This window comes from Porites lutea, chromosome 8, assembly GCF_958299795.1.
Source record: "Porites lutea chromosome 8, jaPorLute2.1, whole genome shotgun sequence".
Classification (NCBI taxonomy): Eukaryota; Metazoa; Cnidaria; class Anthozoa; order Scleractinia; family Poritidae; genus Porites; species Porites lutea.
The window spans coordinates 14550383-14570105 of NC_133208.1; the positions used below are offsets into that span (position 1 = coordinate 14550383).

Sequence of the window (19723 nt, forward strand, 5' to 3'; positions counted from 1 at the left end):
TAAACGTGCCGCGTGCAACCATGGAGTTATGGATGCACGCGGGAGGTTGTTAAGCACGAAAGTGCTAAGGAAACCTCCCAAGTACATCCATAACTCCATGGTTGCACAGCTGCAACGTTTACCATTTCTTTTATAACATAATCAAAAGAGAACAACATTATTTTCCATTTACCTTCGGTTGAGTCATCTGTCCGAGTTCATGTATACTGCCATCTGCCCGCGCGTAAACAAATCATGTTCTATGTTTTACTTGCCTTTGAGTTTTTCTTTCGCTGAATCAACCGTTCTCCGTCTTCAGGTAAATTGCAAAACGTTTTTCGTTGTCATTTTGAATGGCATCTGTCTACTTGCTCTTAATATTAGGTTAAAAACTTTCGGGAAAACTATAGCTGCAACTATAAACACCAACTAAAAGACTCTAAAGAATAAGCTAAAACTAAATAAATGAAATAATTATCAAGCTTATTTATGTGACAATTTTTGAAATAAACGTAAAGTAGAAATGAGAAAATTTGACTGTAATTCCTTTAGAACAACAGGTAACACTAATTTTAAAAGGAAATTAACTAGCTTTGTATCGAAATCCGTCTGGGGAAATTCAGCTATGGAAGTCAAAATTGCAACTGAAATTCGCCGATCAGCGAGCGACTACCACGCCGTTTTCAGTTGGAATAGAGAGTTTTTGCCTTAAGTATTTTAGCGATACGAAGTTTGTTTATAGGAAAATTGTAGAACTTCTTGTTTTTGCGTGGACTAACATTGTAACGCATCTTTTACAGAAATTTGCTTTTGGCCAGAACTTAAATGTTCTAATGATTTTTTTTCGGCATCACATGTTTATTGTAGTTCTTGGGAAACCTAACCGTTTGTTTCATTAAAATCGGCCACAAGATTAGACTTTAATTTCGGTCCTATTGAATGCAGTTTTGACTGTGTCTCATTGATATTCATTTTTTTTATTGTTCGAGACATACAGAGTGACTATCACCAACATCTCACCAGGTGACTAATCTACGTCTTGTGTGCTCTTAATTTTGTAGCTTCAAAGTGCTGGGAAAATTGTAGAACATATATTAATTCACTGCTGAACTGAACATCGGCTTTCGCGCACTTCGAACCCACTCGCTGAAATTTGCTATGTTTTTTTTTTAATATTTCTCTTCCTTTCCCATTTCAAAACAAAGAAAATTGAAAGTGTTTACTTACATCCACAAACGTTTCGGCACTTTGTTTATACTTTGATGAGGTCAGCGCAATCCTCCAGGCACTACATATACGCGCGCTGTTTATCCAGGTCAAGTGGGAAGATGAAATTTGATAGTAGCTCGTGTATGTTAAAGCCGGTCTACTCACAGGCAGCCCAAGCGCACTATTTGTGGGTTCGGGCTTCAGAGGTCATTTGGTCGGAATATACTAGAATTATTAGTGTATTATCTGATGCCAAATAAATGCAAAAAGTCTTAAAGATATGAAGTCTTCTTCCCGGCCCGGAAGTATTGGTGCCCCGTTCTCCGAGTATCAGCTCGCATATGAAAACTTGCCCAGAGCTGAGTCTTTACGAGGCCATTAGCAAAATTGTCTTCTTTCGTCTGCCAAATTATGGACTTTTTCCCTTCATCCGCCATTTGCTTTATCTTCATGGCGGGTCATTCATTCGCACTTGCGGTTCCTATAAAATATAGTGTCTGTTCGCGTGACGTCACAAAAATTCCGAAAACGAGGCGCCGCCATCTTGGAGGAGTAATGTTCTATTTATAATGGCGGCAACTGAAGCGTGTCCTTCTGAGAGCGAGACAAATTCCAAGTTTATTCTGTCTGCCTATGGCGAGTCATTACAGGGCAACATAAGGAGAAGATATGTGGAGAAAATAGCGGCCATTGGTATCGACCCTTTCCTTATTCCGCAAGAAAACTGTACTCCGGAATGTCTTCCTCCAGTCGAGTCGTGCGATCTTCTGTCATATCTAGTGCTTGATACGAGTTTTTATACAAAGGAGCAGTTTAAAAATTTCAGAAGTCTCCTTGCGTACAACCATATGGTGTCCGGCTTTATTACAAGTGTTCTTGGACAAACATTGCGAGATAAATACGTGGTTCTCGCAAAAGTGAGACATCCCCAACGTATGAATGATCCGCACGTGCCATTGTGGATAATATCAACCAAAGAAGGAACTGTTCTTTCAGCTCACTGTGCTGGGTGTATGACCGGGCTGGGAGAATGCTGTTCTCATATCGCAAGTGTACTTTTTTATATTGAAGTGTGGACGAGATTAAATGGGAAGCTTGCCTGCACCCAAGTAAAATGTACGTGGCTGTTGCCTACCAGAGTTAAGCAAGTTGACTACGCAAGGATCAAAGAAATTAATTTTTCTTCTGCAAAGAAACTAAAAGCCGACCTCGATAAGTCCATTGAAACGGTTGCTTTCCCTGTTGTTGATTCAAGTCCACCATCTCACACCTCCACACCTAAACGTCCAGAAGTGAAAATGTCATCATCTCTAGAACCTTCTGCTGAAGAAATGGATGCTTTTTATCACTCTTTGAGTGAATGCAAAATTAAACCAGTATGTTTAAGTTTAATTCACCAATTTGCTGATTCATTTATTTCAAGTACTAGAAACATTAAGGCGGTGACAGACTTGTTTGATCCCAAGTATCTAGATCTTTCATATACTGATCTTCTAAAGGAGTGTAATAAAGTACAATTGAACCTATCTGATAAAGATATTAAGTCAATCGAAAGGGAAACCGTGGATCAGGCCAAAGGGAGTGCTTTTTTTAGACATAGGGCTGGAAGAGTAGGGGTTTCCAAATGCCATGCAGCCAGTCATACAGATCCTTCACAGCCCTCCCAGTCTCTGGTCAAAGCTATTTGTTATCCAGATATTTTTCGCTTTTCCACAGCAGCCACAAGATATGGATGCAAACATGAGGATATTGCCATCGCAGAGTATGAAAAAACAATGCGAAAAACTCATGCTAACTTTGTTATAACTAAATGTGGAACAATTATAAACAAGAAGTACCAATTTTTACATGCCACTCCAGATTTTCTCTGTGAATGTGATTGCTGTGGACAGGGATGTGGGGAAGTCAAGTGCCCCTACTGCATTGATGGAGTTGACTTTGACAGTTATGTGCAAAAGAAATCTTCCTGTTTGCAGAAAAATGAATCTTGTTTCCAACTCAAAAGAGATCATGACTATTATTACCAAGCACAACAACAAATCCATACAAGTGGGAGAAGATATTTAGATTTTATTGTGTTCGCCTCAGATGGGCAAACATCGAAATTTTTCTTGGAAAGGCTTGCTCCAGACATGAAACACTGGGAAACACAAATTCCCAAACTAGAGACTTTCTGGAGAATTTGCATATTACCAGAAATATTGGGAAGATGGTATACCCGAAAGATGGATTTAAAAGCCCAGCTTTCCCCAGAAGAAGTCACAAAACCTGGTGACTGTTACTGCAGGGAAACAACTAGTGAAGCACCAATAACATGTGCCAACCACACATGCAAAATATCCAAATTTCATCCATTCTGTTTGGGTATCAAGAATGTAACAGTTCCAAAAATGTGGTACTGCCCTCATTGTAGAAAGTTGCCCCAATTTACCAGGGCAAAAAGCAAGAAATTGCCTGACATGAAGGATCAATTCCTAAGTGAGGCAACAAAACTTGCAACTATCTGCACATGTCAAAAAAAAGCACAGACAAATGATAAACTGCTGAAATGTCATAATGAACAGTGCTCAAATGGTAAATTTTTTCATCTGTCATGCATGTCTTACAAACGTTATCCAAGCAATGCAAGAACAACCTGGCTTTGCTATAACTGCAAGATTACAGCACCTAAAAGTAGACCATCAACACCAGCTCAAGGGAATTCTGATTTGGTAGGAGAACCAGCTGGAACACCCGATAGTGTAATGTCAGCCCCTATTATTAATGATTCAAGCTCCCAAAGTGATAATGATTTGAAGGCAGATTCACCTGCAACACCAATCAACATCGGTGCAAACACCCCACAGGATAGTGATGTGGAAGGAGAATCATCCCCAAATCCTGACCCAGATGTTTTGTTTGTCAAAGAAACTGTCAATACAAATGTTAATAAGACGGGTTCACTAGGGAATCTGACTGAAAGAGAATTTACATTGATAGAGGATACACAAGGCACAAATCTACCTCAAACAGTTAAATCCGAACATTGAAGGATTTCAAAGGCCAACATTTGGTCCAATAAGAGCCTTTGACATTATCAGTGGTGAATTCATACAGATTTTGAACACTGGAGGTAACCACTGGGTATGTTTAAGTTCCACTGGTTGCTCCAGTGGCCATGTTAATTTATATGACAGTTTTTTTCATGATGTTGTCTGTGACGACATTGAGGAACAGGCAAGAAGTCTACTCGGACAGGACTTCAGGGGAATTAATGTTGTCCCTATTCAGCAGCAACTAAATGGATCTGACTGTGGGATATTTGCTATAGCATTTGCTACGAGCCTTGTTTTTATGCAAGACCCCTTGAGTATTCAATTTGATATCCCGAAGATGCGTCCTCACCTTTCAAGATGTTTGAGGTCCAGTAGAATGGAACTTTTTCCAACCGTTGATCTTTAATAATGGACATTTTCCCAACTGGTAACCTTTTAAGCCCTAACAGCGCGTAGCAAATAAGTTCTCCTGACCTTACATTATCACTGCCTAATGAAACGTACAGGTCAGGAGAATGAATAAAAGGACCATCTAACATAAAATGTGTCAATGTTTAACTGAACAGTACCATGAGAAATGCACTGTATGGCAGAACTTGATATGGGGCTTAAAAGGTTACATTCTTCATTGCACACAGTTATATAAAATTATGTAAATACCCTTGTTGTTATGATACGCTGTAAGTGACCATTGCCACATCTTGTAATTGTTTATTGGGAAAAATCCCATAAATGAGGGACAGTGATTGCCAGGTAGTACCCGTAAAGATTAAATCCCAGTAGAGAACTAATTTTAAGGTAGAATGAAAGGACCCAGTTATCTTGAGAGGCATTTTTTCATTCTGTACTAAAGGGATGTGTGGAATAAGGCCCCAGTTACAAATGACTCCTGATATTACTACATGTACTAAATTCTCCCTTTGATAATTGAGCATAAACAAGACAAATTGGAAGGAGAATCTAGCAGTTCATCAGGAGGCACTTGAGGCATAATTCCAAAGAGCTAGAAATTAATATTGTTGTAATTATTTTACTGCCTCTCCAACCCAGTGTTAGATATTAAAGGAGGATCACACTATCCATTCAATAATATTTTTATAGTTGATCAATTTTATTACCCTTATCCATGGATAAAAATATCATTTACTACTAAGGCTCACCATATTTTCTACAGGATCAGAAAATTTGATCGAAACAGTGTCAAGTATCTGTGTGGGAGGCTAATATGAACCTTGCAATATATATATTTGTATGAAAGAAAGCTGCATTATTAAAATTATACAATAAAAAACTAATTACAAAGGAAAGCTAACATATAAAAAAACCAAATACATGGTCAAAACGTCTCTATAGCAGACACCAACTTGTTGGTCAAAAATATCAAGACAAAACAACTTTCGCTAGCAAAAACATAGTTTTGGTTTTCAAAGCCGACACTCTTCACTACTAGTGGGCTGTAACATATAGCCTAGTAGTAGCTCAACCAATCAGAATGTAGCATTGATAATCGACCACTAGCTGGATTTTACTAAATTGAAATACACTGTCAAACTCTTTCAACTAAGCACTAGAACCCAAATAAGTGCTGCACTGGGTACTAGATTCTCAATCCCACAAGCACTGCTCTTAGAAACCAAAACAAATTTTTTGTTTTAGTAAGCTTGACTTCAATTGCTATTAATTAATATTACTTAATTAATTCCTGGGCCAACTGCATTATTTTTTTTTTAACCAAATGTTTTACCATACTGATCAAAACTTATTTGAATAAAAAAATGTTTGTGAACCTGCTGAAGCTTGTGACAGGGGTGAATCATTACCATGTAAGAAATGTTTACATTTTCTCAATAATCCTTATTTTTTACAAACATTAAGTCGTGAGTTTACAGTCAAGGTTAGCCTGCATGACTGGCGCTTTATGAGCCAAGCGGGGCGAACGCGATATTTCGCGCGGAGCACGACACGAGCGCGAAGCGCGAGACGAGGGGAAGAGAAAAATAAAGCGCCTCTTCGCAGTCTATTGTTCTGACTGTTCCACCAATGCTCGACCGTCCATCAGGTAGACGGTCATGCTGATTGGTCAATTAGTACCAGGTGATGATGACGTAGCGTGTTCAAGATGAGTAAACAAAAATTGCGGCCTTGAGTTTGGAAGAAGCGATAGAAAGTGCTCTCGAAAGTTTTTCCAATATCGATTGTTATTATTGTTAGCGCGTTGAATGCTATAACAGAAGAGAAGGTTCAGGAACTTGCCGACATAGGCATATCAGCTGTAGCTGTTAGCGATAGCCGTGAAACGGATAAAAATATACTAAAGGGCGAATACAAGTTGGTGTTTGGTAGTGCAGAAATGTGGCTGAGGAAGACCTGGATAAATAACTTCAAGAAGTCCGCCCTGAGATTTTCTGGAAACTTTTGGATTTTGAAAAACATGTCTACGTGCGGACTACTAATTCAATTACGGCGATTGTCACGGAATGGATTTTTTACGGATTGCCTTTATTCACGGGATTTGACTTTTGGATTTGACTTTCACAAGATTACTGGATTCTGTTAAGTACGAATCAGGAACTTTTATTTCGGATTTTGTTTCAAGTTTTGTCATCAAAGGCCCGCTGGATGGAATCTATTTATGGAACAAAGCAGGACTGTGCGTGGGAACTTTGTGTGAACACCTTAAAGGCTTCTTGTGAGGAATTTGTTTTCGTGGATCAAGGACTTTGCAAGTGGATTTTATTGGCAAGTAATTCAGGAACATTCGCACAGAACTCTTTAGGAAATATTAGGGGCTATTTTATCGGGATTTTGTTTGAACTTTATCCGATCAAAAGTTTCAGTGAAGGTTTTTTTTTTTGTTTTCGTGACTCACAGTTTTTCCCGTAACTGATTTTGACCTTTGTAACCTTGAACCGATAGCGACGGCGTGATTTGTGATTTCGTGACTTATTCTTGACTTTTGTACAGTTTTTTGTGAATAATTGATGTAACGAAATTGGAATTGTATGTAGATTTACACTGTCAGAAATACCACATTACGCATTGTAAGTGTTTCCAGTTTATGTAAATAAAAGAATGACATTTTGATATCAAATTCACTTTGGTGTTTTAGTTAGATGTGACAACTTAATAAATCATTGCTGTTTAACACTGTCCTACATAAAGAATGAAATGATTTAGGCCCGTAAACTTTGGTAGGAGTTCGCGAAGCCATGTCTACTGCAATGCAGACGCTTCGCGCCAGAAAGGTGACAATTTTCGCGTGTTTTGATTGGTTCTTTTGACATCACCGCGGGTAGTTAATATTTGTGGGCGTAGGTGGGCGGAACAGCAAGAACAATGGACTGCGAACAGGCGCTTTATTTTTCTTTTCCCCTCGTCTCGCACTTCGCGCTCGTGTCGCGCTCCGCGCGAAATATCGCGTTCGCCCCGCTAGGCTCATAAAGCGCCAGTCATGCAGGCTAGTCAAGGTTGGTCACCTGGGCCGGGTTGTTCGAAGCTGCGTTAAGATAACCCAGGGTTAGTGCGAAATTTGAACGCAGACATTAAAGCTTAAAAAGTAAATTCAGTTTAATTCTTTTTGTCAACAAGTTGATGATTGGATACTCTTGAAAATAACAGAGAAAATTATCTGAGAAAATCCTTTTGAACAAAAGAAAAAGAAACCGGGGTTAGAATTTAACCCGGGGTTAGTGCTAACTGGCGTTCGAACAACCGGGCCCTGAAACTCATCTTGCTTGAGTGGATTTGCAGCTGACTCCCCATAGTGCTGCAGTGTTTTTAATCACCCTCTTTTCATGCATATTACTTTTCAGGCTTAAGTAACAACAACTACCGTATTTCTTCACCTATAAGCCGAGCGATTTTTTCAGTTTTCGACCCAAAATTTTGGGAGATTTTTCACGGAGAACGGGGTTCGGCTTGTAGCCGAGGGTTTTACATTTTAAAAATATACAGTTGCTGAATAACTTTACCCCCCCCCCCCGGCTTGTAGTCAAGTTAGCAATGAAGCAGAAGTAATAAAACACAACAAAAATAACTTCTGAATATTGGTTATTCACTTTTATGAAATTGGTGGCTCCTAAAGGAGCCGTTTGACGGATATGTGCAAGGGCTTTCAACCCAATAGTTTACTCGCCATCCGTTTCGTTTTCGCTGTCTGTCTCGAACTCGTTCTCTTCTATGTCTTCATCGTCTACTTCTGGGGTTTCCTCAGAGTAGACCACGTCGTCCTCTGTTCCGTCCAAGGCATTGGAAATACCGCAGGTCTTGAAGGATTTGACAACCACACTTTTAACAAGCTTGCTACACTTCTTGGCTATGTATTTAGGTGTACCTTAAATGGACTGGGGCTCAGGCAAGATGTATGGCTAATTCGGACAACTTGACGAGTTATTACCCATTAAAGAAATCAATCAAAACTCACAATAGGAGGACAGAGGTTAACAAGGGCAGCACAAACTCGAATTATCTTGTCAATCAGTGGGGCTTTGCTCTTGTCCTCACATGCTAAGTAGTCAGTTGACAGAGTACTTTGTAAGATTGTGTACTTTTGTCTCAGAATTCCAATAACTCTCTCCACATGAATTCTGACATTGGCGATTTTACGTGTCTTTTCTACATCAACTGGATCCAGCTGTTGTTTGCCCCTGGTAAATGCAGGGACGTTCAGTTCTGCCTGGTGAAACCAAACCTGCTCGTGGACAGTGAAACCTCTGTCTGCAAGGACAAGATCCCCAGGAAGTAAATTTTTTAAAAAGCCACAGTTCTCTGTAAGAAATTTGTCTGATGTGCGCCCCCCCCAGGCCTCACTTACAAATGATATTGTTCCTTGTGGTGTTATCCCAATCAACACTTTCGCAGTGTTATGGTGTTTGTAGTTCGAAAAGGTCTGTGCTCTTGCTAAAAGATTGGATGGCCTATCAATAAATATCTCGAAACAGTCAATGATCACACTTGTCTTTAGACCAAAAGAGTCAATGAAACATTTCGGCATTGTTCTTTGAAGCTGTTCCCGACTTGGCCAGGAAATTAAAGGAGATAAACGAACATCCATGACAGTTAACCAGGTAACAATAATGCGAGAAACAACAGTTCTAGAAACATCAAAACGATAAGCAAGATCTTGGTGTGGGACGGCCAGTCGTAGTTTTATCAACACCAGAACAAACTCCTGAAATTTACTCAATGACAGGGAGCGTCTGTTGACATGTGGAGATACAAAGGAGAATGTTTTCATTAAAACTTCCCACGAGGGTAATCCAGTGTAAAAGCGAACTTTACCGTCATCTCCCTCAAAAAATTCCTGTTCAAATACGGTGGATTTTTCTGGCATCCAAGGTTTAGGCGTTCGAAACATGTAATCACACTGCTCGGTTTGCGTTGACCGTGATTGCGTGAGTTCGCATGGCTCAGTTTGCGTGGCCATGTTGTTCCCCTCTTCCTCCTCCTCTGGAACCTCTGCCAAATCTTCTTCATCTTGAACCGCGAAAGAAATATCCCTGATTCTATCGCCATGGGCTTCTGATTCATCTTCCCTTGCCTTTTTGTCTTTCACAGCCTGAACCTGTTCTTCACGCTCCCTCTCGCGTTTACGTCTTTCTCTTACTCTCTGGGCTCTTTCCTGTTGTTTCTCTTGTTCGTCTGAACTCTTTAACTTGCTGTGGCCCAAATGCAAGCTAGGCACCCAGTCTAGATTGAATTTATCCCAGAGGGAAGCTGCTTTTCCAGAGTGAAAATGAATTCCACAAACACGGTCGTTCTCAAGCTTGCTTTCTGTCAAGTCATCACGACTTATGGCCGCTAACCATCTAGTTCGCCGTTCATTCGACAAAATTTCCGTCTGCTCGCCTTGACTAGTAATAACTTTAGGCACCCTACAAAAACTAAGGTCTGGACGTCTCTTTTTATCGTTGGAACATCCAATGATTAGACAAAACGAAGGCATCGCTACAAGACGCGAGGAGTCGCGTGACAGATTTCACTCCTCCAATATGGCGGAACCAACTTTTCACCTACGTCATAGTCATGTGACCGCACAGACACTATATATTTACAATTTATGATTAACGTCAAGACTGAAGGCAAATGCCCCTCACGAAGATTTCCAATTCTAAGAATTATTTGGAGGGATCTTTTTATTTTTTTTTTGTAATCTTCGAGAACATGAAAGAGAAATACAAGTTGGCTTAAAAAGGCTAATTTATCACCAAACGACTAAGTCTTCATAATTTATTCATGAATTAATGGTATCTCAGAGGAGCAACTTTGAATGATCTCAGAGTCAGTACTTTTTTCTCAGAAGATTTTGAATTGCAGTCGGCAATGTGAACTTTACTTCCAGGCACTCATCTCGATTTAACTTTAACTAATGAGCTCTATAAAGAATAATATATTCTGGAGTTCTACTAGACAATTATTGAATCAGCTGTGTAAGGTATAAAGAATTACATGAAAGCGGATATCCACCTCAGCAGGTTTAAGACCTGCAAAATTTTTATTCTTATTCTTGCATATGGAAAATTAGCCAAACCCACCTAAAGCCACAAATATGTAATTAGCAGGTGAAGTTTAATAGCTGATCTACGTAATAATCAACCAGACGTCTAACTGGGAATAGTGAAAAATTATTTTCTTTCCTATAACGGATACCCTACAACCTTTTTAACTCGTGGGGACGCGCGAGCGTACCACGAGTTATTGCAGGGACAGAGATATGCAAATGAGTCACTCGCTCACTCGTAGTAGACGGACTTCGTAATTAATCGGGTCCGAACTCGAGAGTGCGAAGATCTATCGCTTCCGAAGAAGCACGCGCTCTTGAAGTTCGGTGGGATCAAATTCTTCGCTGAGAGCGTGCATCGTTCGGCGTTCGCTGCTCAGACTCAGAGTTTTCTTTATGGCAAATTTTCTACAGCACGGTTAGAGGTCTTACCAAATTTAAGACGCGTAGGAGTCTTTCAAATGAGTACGATGGTTAACTTGGGGATTGTTGTCTGCGTGCAGACGTCTCCTATTTCCTTTGTTGCACGCGGAAAAGGGACGTCTGCGTAACGCCGTCGCTAATCGTGTTCCAGCGTCCCGCTGGCAGGGTATTCTATTTCGCATAAATTGTGAAATAATATCCGGTTAGAACTAAGAGTTGACAGGCCAAACAAAACATCATAAGCTCGTGATACGGGCGAAACGTGACCTTGAGAGTCGGCTTGAACAGAGGTTTTTCTTCTTTTCTCTCTCTCGCGAAGATTACTAGCACTACACAGTGCATGTAGCATTCTACCCTTTGACTGAGTAAATCTCATTTTTGCCGCGCTAAGTCTTCCATTTAGAGGTCATGAAGCAGGTTTGTTACATGCATACTGAGTAATCATTTCCTGTGGTTTATGCTTCTGTGGGTGTTCCCGATAGGATTTGATTTCAGATGCAGTTGTAAAGGGTTTAAATTTTCTTGACCTCTGTTTGTTACGGCTAAATACAGATTTTAGTTTCTTTGGCTGGCTTTCTCCGAAATGCCTGCCTGGTGCGAAGTTCACGCCGCTTTTGTAGTTTTCTCAGACACTGTTTACAAATATGATGTGATGTGTCGTGCACAGTAAATTGTAAAGAAATAATTTCCTCGTACACGTTAAATTTTCCGTGTCCCCGCACAAGATTTCGATCGCTCTGCTTTTCGATCGACGAAAAACACAGCACACAATCGCACATGTTTTGATTTGTTTTGGTTAGAAAACCCCGCTTACATAAATCATTTAAATCACCGCAGACATTATCAGACCACATTCGATAACAACCAATCAGCGTTAAGTCAAACAATGCGCACTGTGTGTCAGCCTATCACAGCGTGTTCCCAAGATCTTGGGAACCCAGCAGGACGCTGGAACACGATTAGCGACGGCGTTACGCAGACGTCCCTTTTCCGCGTGCAACAAAGGAAATAGGAGACGTCTGCACGCAGGCAATGAAATGCGTTGACATTGTTTTTACACTGTCAATAGCTCGGTTAATGCGGCTCGATCATACTGAACGAATTTGCTGGCGGAAGTTCTATGGATAACGCATTAACCTAAAGAGTTTTCGCAGGGATGATGTAATCAGCCTTCGTGGTGTAGTGGTAAAGTAAAGTCGCATACAGGCGAAGGTTCCCGGGTTCAAGTCCTGCTTAGACAGATCTTTTTTCATCTTCTTTCTTTCATTTTTTCTCGTTTTTGGCTTGTTTTGTTTGCTTATTTGTTTTGTTGTTTTTCTATAAATATGTACCTAAATAACCGTTATTTAATAAAATGCAATAAACAAAAAGAAAAGTATTGTGTTTGCAGAGCAAAGATAGTATATTAAATATATTGTAGATGGATAAACAATTTGAATTTCTATCATTTGCTACAATTTACTGTGGGAAAACCAGAGTTGATAACCATTTGATCATTTCCTAAACAATGTTCCCACGAGTTGACGATAGGCTTTCTTTGATTGGTTTACGTCTGCGTGTTGGCGATCGAAGTACTGACGTACTTTCTTTGAGAGTCAAATACCCGTTCACGTTTCAAAGCTCTCTTTTCATTATCTCTGCCGACAATAGACAAAAACACGGGGTTTTGCTTGAGAAATGCAGTCCAAATACACAGACACATGCGCTCATGTCACACTATTTGCGTTGTGTTATCATGTCACACAGGGTGTCACGAGGTGGGATTGAAAGTAATTGTTTTCGTGTACATTTGCAATGTTTGCTACGCTGTCCTTTTTTATTGAATTGGCCATCAATTTACCTTCACTTTTCCGTAGTTTCGATATTGAACGCAGTGACGGCCGCTCCTCACTAACGCTCCATATTTCCGTGGCCGGCCAGTGACTATCCCCACTACGTGTAGTGCATGCCAAAGTTGTACATGTGCGCGAGTTTCAGCGTCAGTTTTAAGCTTGTAAACCATATCGACGTTAATTCTGGATATCGCAGCCCTTTTATTACGTCATCACGTAATTCGAATTGGCCCTATAATTCGGTCGTGATTAAGTCAATGTCACTCCCACCACCAATAACATAATTATATCGTTGATTCCTTTAATTTCAGTTAAAATCAGTGTCATACACGGCTCAACTTGTGTGCAGTAGCACAATTTTGCATTCAGACTGTCCGAAATATGTATCTGTGTTTTCCGGCTAGATTTTTGACGCTGCTGAATTTTTGTGCGATGACGTTACTCTATGGGCCAAATTGTTTATAAACAACAATTTGTAAAGTTTCGTCCTGATTTGTAGTATACGTAGAGTAAAATGTACGAAGCGTATGTCATTACTTATATAATCTTCAACTTGTACTCTCGCGCACGTTCCTGATACTCTGTCGGGTCGAGAGGAAATCATTTGTGTTGTGATCACCCGGGTGTGATCAATGCCGTTACTGCGGATGAAATGTTCTCACGAGTATTATCAATAGTGGAAAAAGGATGGAAACACTAAGGTACAATGAAAATTGTTCTGGTAAATGGTTAACTTAAGCGAATGAAGTACTGCAGATTAACGGAGGGGACATGCATTATTTTTGACATTGACTTTGTGCCATTAGTGAAAGGACGTGAACGAGCGACGTGAACAATATACAGGTTATGAACCTCATAAATGATGAACCAGCCGTTTGTGCTATGCCCTATATATAGATGTGCTTTTTTTTGGAGACCTTTTCAAACCTAACTGATCCAAACCTTAAGCGTAGGTAGGCGTCGAACAGGTTAGACCAGGTTAGGAATGTACTTTTGTAATGATTTTAGATGACCGCCTGCCATTTATTCAGTGGTATGATTTTTTATTGATGTTGGATGGACAACTACTTCATTTCCCTGCTCGTAAATCACAGAATGCCAAAAAAATTGTTTTCAAGATAGACACACCAGTTTGCACCATCGCCAAAACAGCAATTACTTTGGCCCAAAAGTTCGCTTGATGACAAGGAAAGCGGGATAACACGTGATCGATGACGGCCGTGCGCTGGAAAATCTTCCTCTTTTATGCGCTATTTCCTCACAAAAGTCAAAAGAAGATTCGGCTATGAAGAAAGTGCTTCGCAATACGTATTCTTGGCGAGAAAAATTTCAGCGATGTGGTGCAAACATGGAGTTTCAGCGGTTAACCACGAGAATACATATCGACATTAAGAGGTCATAACAGGGTGTTACTTTCCGTTTGCCGAAACGTTTAACCGTTGTAACACAAAGGAAACAGTGTTTTCCTCAGTTTGAGCTGTCGTTTTCTTTGAGAGTCAAATACCAGTTCACGTTTCAAAGCTCTCTTTTCATTATCTCTGCCGACAATAGACAAAAACACGGGGTTTCGCTGGAGAAATGCAGTCCAAATACACATACATATGCGCTCATGTCACGCTATTTGCGTTACGTTATCATGTCACACAGGGTGTCACGAGGTGGGATTGAAAGTAATTGTTTTCGTGTAGAATTGCATTGTTTGCTACGCTGTCCTTAGTTTTTTATTGAATTGGCCATGAATTTACCTTCACTTTTCCGTAGTTTCGATATTGAACGCAGTGACGGCCGCTCCTCACTAACGCTCCATATTTCCGTGGCCGGCCAGTGACTACCCCCACTACGAGTCAATCCTTACCCTACCCGTGATTGTTTGCGCCTTAACAATCCGATAAAGTGAAAAACGAGAAATATTCACTTTATTAAAAATATTTTCAGTACGCATACCCTTGAAATTCGTCAAAAGTTGTACATGTGCGCGAGTTTCAGCGTCAGTTTTAAGCTTGTAAACCATATCGACGTTAATTCTGGATACCGCAGCCCTTTTATTACGTCATCACGTAATTCGAATTGGCCCTATAATTTGGTCGTGAATAAGTCAATGTCGCCCCCACCAGCAATAACATAATTATGTCGTTGATTCCTTTAATTTCAGTTAAAATCAGTGTCATGCACGGCTCAACTTGTGTGCAGTAGCACAATTTTGCCTTCAGAAAATGAGGGACAAAAGTGTTGACACACTGCAAAAATAAACTCCCCCCAAAATTTCGTGCCACAAGGGTATGCTATTGGCAATTAAACGATTAAAGATAGATAAAAGATTGTGAAGGTGTGTTGCGAGGATTGGGACGGTAAGTGGAGTTCTGTATATGTAGAATTATTAAAAGGAGCCCCTTTTTACGTAACCTGATTTCACGCGAATGTTCGTCCGTCCCTACCATGGAAACGGAGGATCCCCAATAGGCTTCTTTCAATCCCGTAATCCCAACCAAATATTTCGCACAATCCTGTAATCCCGAGGGTTATTTTAGGCATTCCACCTCTTGCGCATACCTTCAATCCCGAAACTCGCCCCGATTTTGCTTTCAAATCCTAAATCCCAAGTTTCAAATAAAGTAGATCCCGGGTCCCAAGAAACCTATTTGGGGCCCTCGAAACGACTGGCAGTTAGATGTCACATTCAAATGATGAATCCTGGTGATGGCCACCTCGCATTTGTGTAGTTAAGGATTAAGAAACAGTCAAACGTCAATCAAAACAATGAATACTTGCAAATTGTGCCTGTATTTTTTTTATTTAAGGACCCTTGCATGCAATTACTGTTTTTTGTATCAATAAAAAAGAACGGAAAACGACAAATTAAGCAATTTTGTCGCGTCTGAAAACTATAGCTATACACTTGTTAATCAACTTGGACAGGAGGCTCAATTTCGAGCTGTTGTTTGTTTTGTTTTTCCAACGTCTGCAAGTAGGCCCCACCAACGGTTTTCAGAGAAACGACGAGTGGTGGGCACATTTTAGAAAAAAGGCAGGAAGAAGGGCGCAGATGGTAGCAAGCTGCAGGATATACTAATTCACAGAGGACAGACGGAAAATTGTGATTGCTAGAAATATCTATATTAAGTTGTAGCTGTTCATCAGTATAAATCATGAAATGAAAACGTTGCTGTAAGGGGGGAGGGGAGGAGGGTTTGGTAAATTGTGCGTGCCTCTGGAAAAATTCCAGCTAACCCCCTGGTGACCATCCAAAAAATAATGAACGGCTATCATCCAACCCCACATCAGTCATGCAACAGGAGTAACATCGTACGAAACTTTTCTTGTTTATTAGTGACAACGGAACTAGCCTAGGGCAGCAAGAAAGACACAGCTGTCAACAGAGCACAAGGTGATGATAAAACATTTGCTCTCTCTCTTTTTTCTCATGGTGTTTTCAATAATTACCACACATGCCACACAAGAATTTGGATCACCTCAACGTTACTTTCATTAACTGTACGGCTACAAAATCTTTACACTGACAAGAGAGAAGTGCTTGTAAAACAGACCTTGTTGCTTTTGAAAGCCTTAAATTATAACGTCATCAAAGAAGGTGTGTCAACCGCTGGTAATAGATGGTGATGTCACTTAATGTTTCAAAAACAACGCGAAGAATCAATGTAAATCTTATCACATATGACTATCACAACGACGTCAAAAGCACAAGACCATGACATGATCTATCTACACAACATTGCTTTTAATATTTTTGGCTATTCTATACCAAGAAATTCTTAAAATACTTCAGTCTATTCTCTAGCTAGATTTTTGAAAGACCAAATATTGTCGTTCCACCAGTTTTTTATCTCAAAAACTACAGCATCTCCAGCCAATATAAAAACTAAGAGTGCAACCATTGTGTTTTCTTTTCTCCGCCTTCCTTTCTCCCACCTCCCCCTATTTTCGTAATTCCCTCTCCTTTTCCTTTCTTAGTATGATTTTATATAGCTTATCAGACGCAAGAATTAAGAAACGAGCGTTTTGGCTTTCTTCAATCAAGAGGCTGCAATTTTCGCTAGCTATGTTTTCAAAAATCCAGCTACATTATATTTATATTAATCTATCCTGAGAATGCAACTTACAGTGTATTCGCCATAAAGGCTCATAAAGTAAAACATGCAATAAATAAATAAATAAATAAACTGAGTAAATAAGAGATTCTTTGTAAACACAATGACCCTCGTGTTTTCTCTTTCTGTACTTATTAACCCTTTAGGTCCCAAGACTGACCAACATCAATATTCTCCTAACAACATCAGTATATCACCAAGAGTGAAGGTTATGAGAAAGAATAAAATGATCACTAAAGAGAGAACGCTATGATCGTAAACCAAGTTCTCTCAACTATCCTTAAAAGAAATATGTGGAGATCAGTTTGGAGAATTTGTGTATGTGGATCTTGGGGCTTAAAGGGTAAAGTACAAGGAACCATTGAGGGTAACTAGTTAAACAGCGAGTTCGAAATGAAGCGATCTACGTCAAGCGGTACTACCCTACTGCCAGCAGTACCACCCCTCTTCAAGCAGTGCCACTCCGCCCCTAAACGGCAAAATCAATATTCTTTATTGCCGGAATCCAAGCTAGGGCAAATGCCTCCGTCCTAGACTTGTATTCGGTCACTATTCATGTGTTTTCGGTGAGACTGAGAGTATAGTGTGTCATTAATTTAGCACTCAGATCTCTCTCTAGGGGATTAAGCTAGATCTCAAGACAGAGAGAGTTCTGGCCCACGGGGTCAGTATAAAAGCTTCCTGCCTCCCTTTCCGTAACTCCTCGCGTAACTCTTCTTCCCAGAAATCAAAAAAAATAATGACTGACTGGTATCAGCGAGCGCTTGTTTTTATCTCTCGCCATCTGGTGTTATGAAATGTCTTGATCAACTTCAAAGCGAACAGAAGAAGAGAAAACGTGTCGTCTGATCTTACGCAGAAAACGTCTCTTTAAAAATTACTACGTGAATTGTTGCTTAAATCTCAAGAACACTATACCAACTCGCTGTAAAGTGAACGCAATTAACTATGAGTATAAGACAATGTTAAGATATAAGGTCTAAGTTTGATAGTCATCCTTTGGAGAAGGTCAGGTACAGCGTCCCTGATTGTTTAACCCTTGCTTTAACTCCTATTAATACACACAAACTTTATTACCTATACACACATGAAGCTTAAAATACATCGACATCTTTGTGGGCGTGTGGGTTGGGGGGGGGGGGGGGTAGTCTAAGAAGTGAAGCGCTATTTCAGTATGCAGGACTCAGGGTTATGGGATCCTGCAGTAACCTTTAAGTCGATTGTCTTGACTAGTTGAATCACTTATCCGCCTTTTTCACCCCAAAAGCCCATCCCATTTTTTTTCGATCAAATTGATCATGATTAACTGTAAGAAGAGTCGCACCAATAATCGGTTACAACAAAAAGCGCTGCGGATTTTTTAAAACAACTACGCGCGTACATGTTTTCATAGCCCAGTACAATATAAAGAGGCTATGTCCTTCTGCTCTTTGCTATCCCCAGTTTTTAAAGGCTAAAACATGTCTTCGCATCAATTGATTTCAAAACGTCATGGTCCAATTAAGGCTATACTATCGGCAATGAAACTGTTGCCCTGTTGTCTGTTTCTAAGAATGGCAAGGATGAACATATGAATAAAAACTTGAAGAAACTGGGCCGACTTTTTCAAGTTTTAAAAGTTTTAAAAGTTTTCTAATGAAATTTGACAAATGTTTCATGTCTTCCTCATAACTCCACAGAAGCATTTTTATGAATGGGTAAATGCACCAAGTAATGACTTCAGATAATCGAATTCACAAAAAAGTTTGTGAAACGTATAAACGCCTTCATCTGGATTATGTTTATGCTTATTAGTAAAACAACAATTTACGACTAGACTTATCCCTGGTATTCTTATCTAATAAACAGCCTAATGAGACGGGGAAATGAGCTTTTTCTCGCCCTTCGTGTTGGTTCTCGCAGTCCGTGCTCGCACGCTAAAAAAGAGACGAAGCCTGTGGACAGGCTAGGTTTTAGTGGGATAGATCATGCAAGATATGTAAAATATCTCTAATGCATCAGGTGAGAAGTTTATCTCGTACTCAGATCTCTTATTGACGGCTTCGTCAACAAGCGATCTGGGTACGAGATAAGTGAGAAGTCAGCTTAGGGCCGAAACCCCGCCAGGAATGTGTTCCGGCCGAACCAGTAATGAGGTGAAGTCTGAGTACCAGCAGGGCAGGGCAGGGCTCCTGCCGCAACAGTCTCCAAACTCCAAAGTGCCGTTAACTTTTCAGGCCCTAAAGCCCTAAATCAAATATTCAAATCACATTCTAGAATTAATATCAAAGTGGAATGGTTATGAAACCCGTTAGACTCCTTTGTTATGTGTTTTTGTTAGCTTTTTTTATTGTACCTGACCGTGCACAAAGTTCATTAGCATTGCTATCATTTTGAAATTACTGAAGAATAGAAACATCGCGTTACTTTATTCAGTTATAATTTGAGAACAAAAAACAAAGGATTGTGCACTGCACTCCTCTACCCTAACTAGTCCAGCTATGTTGAAATAGTAAAACAAACCAGGCAAACTATTCTAATAACAGATTTCAGACAATTGAATATTTAGGGATTCTAAAAAAGGCAAAAAGCAAAAACAACAACAACAACAATAAAAAAGCAATTAATAGGAAGTTTAAAGTTATATTAAATGCATTGCTT

At 39.9% G+C, this 19723-nt stretch overlaps 1 protein-coding gene and 1 pseudogene across 1 annotated transcript; one reads left to right on the forward strand and one right to left on the reverse strand.

The window, feature by feature from the left end:
• Nucleotides 1-1683: 1683 nt before the first annotated feature.
• On the forward strand, nucleotides 1684-5228 carry LOC140946856 (uncharacterized; annotated as a pseudogene).
• Nucleotides 5229-8267: 3039 nt separating this feature from the next.
• LOC140946857 (uncharacterized) lies at nucleotides 8268-10247 on the reverse strand. The gene has a single exon (XM_073395962.1). It carries the CDS (start codon nucleotides 10165-10167, stop codon nucleotides 8632-8634), a length of 1536 nt encoding a protein of 511 aa, XP_073252063.1. The 5' UTR covers nucleotides 10168-10247; the 3' UTR covers nucleotides 8268-8631.
• Between the last annotated feature and the right edge of the window lie 9476 nt (nucleotides 10248-19723).